General features: G+C 50.6%; 2 protein-coding genes across 2 annotated transcripts in view; one reads left to right on the forward strand and one right to left on the reverse strand.

Annotated features, from left to right (window-relative positions):
- The window catches only part of LOC129834906 (high affinity cAMP-specific and IBMX-insensitive 3',5'-cyclic phosphodiesterase 8B-like), a 43,022-nt gene extending 36,447 nt beyond the window's left edge, over positions 1 to 6,575 (reverse strand). The window contains exon 1 of the mRNA XM_055900277.1: positions 6,441 to 6,575. Coding sequence (XP_055756252.1) covers positions 6,441 to 6,467 — 27 coding nt within the window. The 5' untranslated portion in view covers positions 6,468 to 6,575. The remainder of the gene's footprint in view (positions 1 to 6,440) is intronic.
- Positions 1 to 7,382, forward strand: part of LOC129834907 (histidine decarboxylase-like) — a 151,735-nt gene that overhangs the window by 66,997 nt on the left and 77,356 nt on the right. The gene's annotated exons all lie outside the window — the stretch shown is intronic.

A 7,382-nucleotide genomic window follows, 5' to 3' on the forward strand; every position in this document is an offset into this window, starting at 1 on the left:
TAACCAGGTGTTCTACACCGCTAGCCAGAACCTCCCCTAACCAGGTGTTCTACTCTGCTAGCCAGAACCTCACCTAACCAGGTGTTCTACTCTGCTAGCCAGCACCTCTCCTAACCAGGTGTTCTACTCTGCTAGCCAGCACCTCCTCTAACCAGGTGTTCTACTCTGCTAGCCAGCACCTCTCCTAACCAGGTGTTCTACTCTGCTAGCCAGCACCTCCTCTAACCAGGTGTTCTACTCTGCTAGCCAGCACCTCTCCTAACCAGGTGTTATACTCTGCTAGCCAGCACCTCCCCTAACCAGGTGTTCTACTCTGCTAGCCAGCACCTCTCCTAACCAGGTGTTCTACTCTGCTAGCCAGCACCTCCTCTAACCAGGTGTTCTACTCTGCTAGCCAGCACCTCTCCTAACCAGGTGTTATACTCTGCTAGCCAGCACCTCCCCTAACCAGGTGTTATACTCTGCTAGCCAGCACCTCTCCTAACCAGGTGTTCTACTCTGCTAGCCAGCACCTCCCCTAACCAGGTGTTCTACTCTGCTAGCCAGCACCTCTCCTAACCAGGTGTTCTACTCTGCTAGCCAGCACCTCCCCTAACCAGGTGTTCTACTCTGCTAGCCAGCACCTCCCCTAACCAGGTGTTCTACTCTGCTAGCCAGCACCTCTCCTAACCAGGTGTTCTACTCTGCTAGCCAGCACCTCTCCTAACCAGGTGTTCTACTCTGCTAGCCAGCACCTCTCCTAACCAGGTGTTCTACTCTGCTAGCCAGCACCTCTCCTAACCAGGTGTTCTACTCTGCTAGCCAGCACCTCCCCTAACCAGGTGTTCTACTCTGCTAGCCAGAACCTCTCCTAACCAGGTGTTCTACTCTGCTAGCCAGCACCTCCCCTAACCAGGTGTTCTACTCTGCTAGCCAGAACCTCTCCTAACCAGGTGTTCTACTCTGCTAGCCAGCACCTCTCCTAACCAGGTGTTCTACTCTGATAGCCAGCACCTCTCCTAACCAGGTGTTCTACTCTGCTAGCCAGCACCTCTCCTAACCAGGTGTTCTACTCTGCTAGCCAGCACCTCTCCTAACCAGGTGTTCTACTCTGCTAGCCAGCACCTCTCCTAACCAGGTGTTCTACTCTGCAAGCCAGCACCTCTCCTAACCAGGTGTTCTACTCTGCAAGCCAGCACCTCTCCTAACCAGGTGTTCTACTCTGCTAGCCAGCACCTCTCCTAACCAGGTGTTCTACTCTGCTAGCCAGCACCTCTCCTAACCAGGTGTTCTACACCGCTAGCCAGCACCTCCCCTAACCAGGTGTTCTACTCTGCTAGCCAGCACCTCCCCTAACCAGGTGTTCTACTCTGCTAGCCAGCACCTCTCCTAACCAGGTGTTCTACTCTGTTAGCCAGCACCTCTCCTAACCAAGTGTTCTACTCTGTTAGCCAGCACCTCTCCTAACCAGGTGTTCTACTCTGCTATCCAGCACCTCTCCTAACCAGGTGTTCTACTCTGCTAGCCAGCACCTCCCCTAACCAGGTGTTCTACTCTGCTAGCCAGAACCTCTCCTAACCAGGTGTTCTACTCTGCTAGCCAGCACCTCCCCTAACCAGGTGTTCTACTCTGCTAGCCAGAACCTCTCCTAACCAGGTGTTCTACTCTGCTAGCCAGCACCTCTCCTAACCAGGTGTTCTACTCTGATAGCCAGCACCTCTCCTAACCAGGTGTTCTACTCTGCTAGCCAGCACCTCTCCTAACCAGGTGTTCTACTCTGCTAGCCAGCACCTCTCCTAACCAGGTGTTCTACTCTGCTAGCCAGCACCTCTCCTAACCAGGTGTTCTACTCTGCAAGCCAGCACCTCTCCTAACCAGGTGTTCTACTCTGCTAGCCAGCACCTCTCCTAACCAGGTGTTCTACTCTGCTAGCCAGCACCTCTCCTAACCAGGTGTTCTACACCGCTAGCCAGCACCTCCCCTAACCAGGTGTTCTACTCTGCTAGCCAGCACCTCCCCTAACCAGGTGTTCTACTCTGCTAGCCAGCACCTCTCCTAACCAGGTGTTCTACTCTGTTAGCCAGCACCTCTCCTAACCAAGTGTTCTACTCTGTTAGCCAGCACCTCTCCTAACCAGGTGTTCTACTCTGCTAGCCAGCACCTCTCCTAACCAGGTGTTCTACTCTGCTAGCCAGCACCTCCCCTAACCAGGTGTTCTACTCTGCTAGCCAGAACCTCTCCTAACCAGGTGTTCTACTCTGCTAGCCAGCACCTCCCCTAACCAGGTGTTCTACTCTGCTAGCCAGAACCTCTCCTAACCAGGTGTTCTACTCTGCTAGCCAGCACCTCTCCTAACCAGGTGTTCTACTCTGATAGCCAGCACCTCTCCTAACCAGGTGTTCTACTCTGCTAGCCAGCACCTCTCCTAACCAGGTGTTCTACTCTGCTAGCCAGCACCTCTCCTAACCAGGTGTTCTACTCTGCTAGCCAGCACCTCTCCTAACCAGGTGTTCTACTCTGCAAGCCAGCACCTCTCCTAACCAGGTGTTCTACTTTGCAAGCCAGCACCTCTCCTAACCAGGTGTTCTACTCTGCTAGCCAGCACCTCTCCTAACCAGGTGTTCTACTCTGCTAGCCAGCACCTCTCCTAACCAGGTGTTCTACACCGCTAGCCAGCACCTCCCCTAACCAGGTGTTCTACTCTGCTAGCCAGCACCTCCCCTAACCAGGTGTTCTACTCTGCTAGCCAGCACCTCTCCTAACCAGGTGTTCTACTCTGCTAGCCAGCAGCTCTCCTAACCAGGTGTTCTACTCTGTTAGCCAGCACCTCCCCTAACCAGGTGTTCTACTCTGTTAGCCAGCACCTCTCCTAACCAAGTGTTCTACTCTGTTAGCCAGCACCTCCCCTTACCAGGTGTTCTACTCTGCTAGCCAGCACCTCTCCTAACCAGGTGTTCTACTCTGCTAGCCAGCACCTCACCTAACCAGGTGTTCTACTCTGCTAGCCAGCACCTCTCCTAACCAGGTGGTCTACTCTGCTAGCCAGCACCTCTCCTAACCAGATGGTCTACTCTGCTAGCCAGCACCTCTCCTAACCAGGTGGTCTACTCTGCTAGCCAGCACCTCTCCTAACCAGGTGTTCTACTCTGCTAGCCAGAACCTCCCCTAACCATGTGTTCTACTCTGCTAGCCAGCACCTCTCCTAACCAGGTGTTCTACTCTGATAGCCAGCACCTCTCCTAACCAGGTGTTCTACTCTGCTAGCCAGCACCTCTCCTAACCAGGTGTTCTACTCTGCTAGCCAGCACCTCTCCTAACCAGGTGTTCTACTCTGCAAGCCAGCACCTCTCCTAACCAGGTGTTCTACTCTGCAAGCCAGCACCTCTCCTAACCAGGTGTTCTACTCTGCTAGCCAGCACCTCTCCTAACCAGGTGTTCCACTCTGCTAGCCAGCACCTCCCCTAACCAGGTGTTCCACTCTGCTAGCCAGCACCTCTCCTAACCAGGTGTTCTACACCGCTAGCCAGCACCTCCTCTAACCAGGTGTTCCACTCTGCTAGCCAGCACCTCTCCTAACCAGGTGTTCTACTCTGCTAGCCAGCACCTCTCCTAACCAGGTGTTCTACTCTGCTAGCCAGAACCTCTCCTAACCAGGTGTTCTACACCGCTAGCCAGCACCTCCCCTAACCAGGTGTTCTACACCGCTAGCCAGCACCTCTCCTAACCAAGTGTTCTACTCTGTTAGCCAGCACCTCTCCTAACCAGGTGTTCTACTCTGATAGCCAGCACCTCCTCTAACCAGGTGTTCTACTCTGCTAGCCAGCACCTCTCCTAACCAGGTGTTCTACTCTGCTAGCCAGCACCTCCTCTAACCAGGTGTTCTACTCTGCTAGCCAGAACCTCTCCTAAACAGGTGTTCTACTCTGCTATCCAGCACCTCCCCTAACCAGGTGTTCTACTCTGCTAGCCAGAACCTCTCCTAAACAGGTGTTCTACTCTGCTATCCAGCACCTCTCCTAACCAGGTGTTCTACTCTGATAGCCAGCACCTCTCCTAACCAGGTGTTCTACTCTGATAGCCAGCACCTCCTCTAACCAGGTGTTCTACTCTGCTAGCCAGAACCTCTCCTAAACAGGTGTTCTACTCTGCTATCCAGCACCTCCCCTAACCAGGTGTTCTACTCTGATAGCCAGCACCTCTCCTAACCAGGTGTTCTACTCTGATAGCCAGCACCTCCTCTAACCAGGTGTTCTACTCTGCTATCCAGCACCTCTCCTAACCAGGTGTTCTACTCTGCTATCCAGCACCTCTCCTAACCAGGTGTTCTACTCTGCAAGCCAGCACCTCCCCTAACCAGGTGTTCTACTCTGCTAGCCAGAACCTCCCCTAACCAGGTGTTCTACTCTGCTAGCCAGCACCTCTCCTAACCAGGTGTTCTACTCTGCTAGTCAGCACCTCCCCTAACCAGGTGTTCTACTCTGCTAGCCAGCACCTCTCCTAACCAGGTGTTCTACTCTGCTAGCCAGAACCTCCCCTAACCAGGTGTTCTACTCTGCTAGTCAGCACCTCCCCTAACCAGGTGTTCTCCTCTGCTAGCCAGCACCTCCCCTAACCAGGTGTTCTACTCTGCTAGCCAGCACCTGCTAGCCAGGTTACTTACTCTGAACACTTAGATGAGTGGTTACTTACTCTGAACACTTAGAGGAGAGATTACTTACTCTGGGCACGTAGAGGAGAGGTTACTTACGCTGAACACTTAGAGGAGAGTTTACTTACTCTGAACACTTAGAGGTGAGGTTACTTACTCTGGACACTTAGAGGCGAGGTTACTTACTCTGAACACTTAGAGGAGATTTTACTTACTCTGGAAACTTAGAGGAGAGATTACTTACTCTGAACACTTAGAGGAGAGATTACTTACGCTGAACACTTAGATGAGAGATTACTTGCTCTGGACACTTAGAGGAGAGGTTACTTACTCTGAACACTTAGAGGAGGGGTTACTTACTCTGAACACTTAGAGGAGAGATTACTTACTCTGAACACTTAGAGGAGAGGTTATTTACTCTCAACACTTGGAGGAGAGATTACTTACTCTGAACACTTGGAGGAGAGGTTACTGGGTATTTGTTATTGAGTGCTCTGGAACAATGAACATTCTAAGAAAACTAAAACATAAGGATGGGAGGAACTAAAATCCCCTACAGGGAAAGTTAAAAAAGGCCTTCTCACACAGACGCCCCTCCCCTCTCTCTCTGGGTCTCTCTCTCTCCTCCCTTCATCCCTCTCTCTATATTATTCCCCTCTTTCTCTGGGTCTCTCTCTCTCCTCCCTTCATCCCTCTCTCTATATTATCCCCCTCACCCCCTCGCTCTCTCTGCCCCCTCTCTCTGGGTCTCTCTCTCTCCTCCCTTCATCCCTCTCTCTATATTATTCCCCTCTTTCTCTGGGTCTCTCTCTCTCCTCCCTTCATCCCTCTCTCTATATTATCCCCCTCACCCCCTCGCTCTCTCTGCCCCCTCTCTCTCTCTCCTCCCTTCATCCCTCTCTCTATATTATCCCCCTCGCTCTCTCTCTCCATCTCCATCTCTCTCTCTCGTCACCTCACTACTGGATAGTATAGCACTAGACAAAGGAGAGAGCAGAGTGTTTGAGAGATGTGGTATAATGAGCCATTGACCATCGGTCAGAGAATGTTGGCCTTGCGGTGAAGTCACACGCACGCACGCACGCACGCACGCACGCACGCACGCACGCACGCACGCACGCACGCACGCACGCACGCACACACACACACACACGCACGCACGCACGCACGCACGCACGCACGCGCGCGCACGCACGCACGCACGCACGCACGCACGCACACACACACACACACACACACACAGGCATACACACACACACACACACTCACTCATATATAACGTGCATTGTTCATTATAGTATGGCCATAGTCGTTGACGTTTGGCTCTGTTGCCTAGACAACACCAGGGTACGCAACGCACAAAGCGTCCATTAACAGTTTTTTTTCCTTCTGTTTGAATGTTTGAAAGGGGGATTGTTGTCTTAAAGACACTCAATCATTTTCAAATGGAGATTAAAGGCCTTGTTGTTTTGGGGAAAATCACAAAGTTGACAGTTTCCAATCTGATCAGGACATTCAACAGAGGTATCAATAGGACCTGTACCTCAGTTCTCAGTCTGATCAGGACATTCAACAGAGGTATCAATAGGACCTGTACCTCAGTTCTCAGTCTGATCAGGACATTCAACAGAGGTATCAATAGGACCTGTACCTCAGTTCTCAGTCTGATCAGGACATTCAACAGAGGTATCAATAGGACCTGTACCTCAGTTCTCAGTCTGATCAGGACATTCAACAGAGGTGTCAATAGGACCTGTACCTCAGTTCTCAGTCTGATCAGGACATTCAACAGAGGCATCAATAGGACCTGTACCTCAAGATGATCTTCGTATAACCTCATTGGTCCAAACTGCACCTGGGTAAATGTGTTCTGAAACAAAAGGAAGGAGAATGATTAGAAAAACAATACTTACACAGAACAGGCCCCGAAACATGTCATAGTCCTGACTGGCTTTCTGAACTATCTCCTCAAAAATGTAGAGAGAAAAATAAATAATTGAAACTCTTTGATTAGAGAGAGAGAGAGACACTAAAGAAAGAGAGAGAGAGTAAAGAGAGAGAGAGAGTAGAGAGAGAGAGAAAGAGAGAGACAGAGAAAGAGAGAGACAGAGACATCAGCACCACATGTAACTTCCACAAAGTTGTGAACGATCTGAGACAAGGCAAGAAGAGCCTTCTATGCCATCAAATGGAACATAAAATTCAACATACCAATTACGATCTGGCTAAAATACTTGAATCAGTTATAGAACCCATTGCCCTTTATGGTTGTGAGGCCTGGGGCCCGCTCACCAACCAAGAATTCACTAAATGGGACAAACACCAAATTGAGACTCTGCATGCAGAATTCTGCAAAAACATCCTCCGTGTACAACGTAGAACACCAAATAATGCATGCAGAGCAGAATTAGGCCGATACCCGCTAATTATCAAAATCCAGAAAAGAGACGTTAAATTCTACAACCACTTAAAAGGAAGCGATTCCCAAACCTTCCATATCAAAGAAATCACCTACAGAGAGATGAGCCTGGAGAAGAGTCCCCTAAGCAAGCTGGTCCTGGGGACTGTTCACAAACACAAACAGACCCCACAGAGCCCCAGGACAGCAACACAATTAAACCCAACCAAATCATGAGAAAACAAAAAGATAATTACATGACACATTGGAAAGAATTAACAATAAAACAGAGCAAACTAGAATGCTATTTGGCCCTAAACAGAGAGTATACAGTGGCAGAATACCTGACCACTGTGA

Source organism: Salvelinus fontinalis, chromosome 35, assembly GCF_029448725.1.
Source record: "Salvelinus fontinalis isolate EN_2023a chromosome 35, ASM2944872v1, whole genome shotgun sequence".
NCBI classification, from domain to species: domain Eukaryota; kingdom Metazoa; phylum Chordata; class Actinopteri; order Salmoniformes; family Salmonidae; genus Salvelinus; species Salvelinus fontinalis.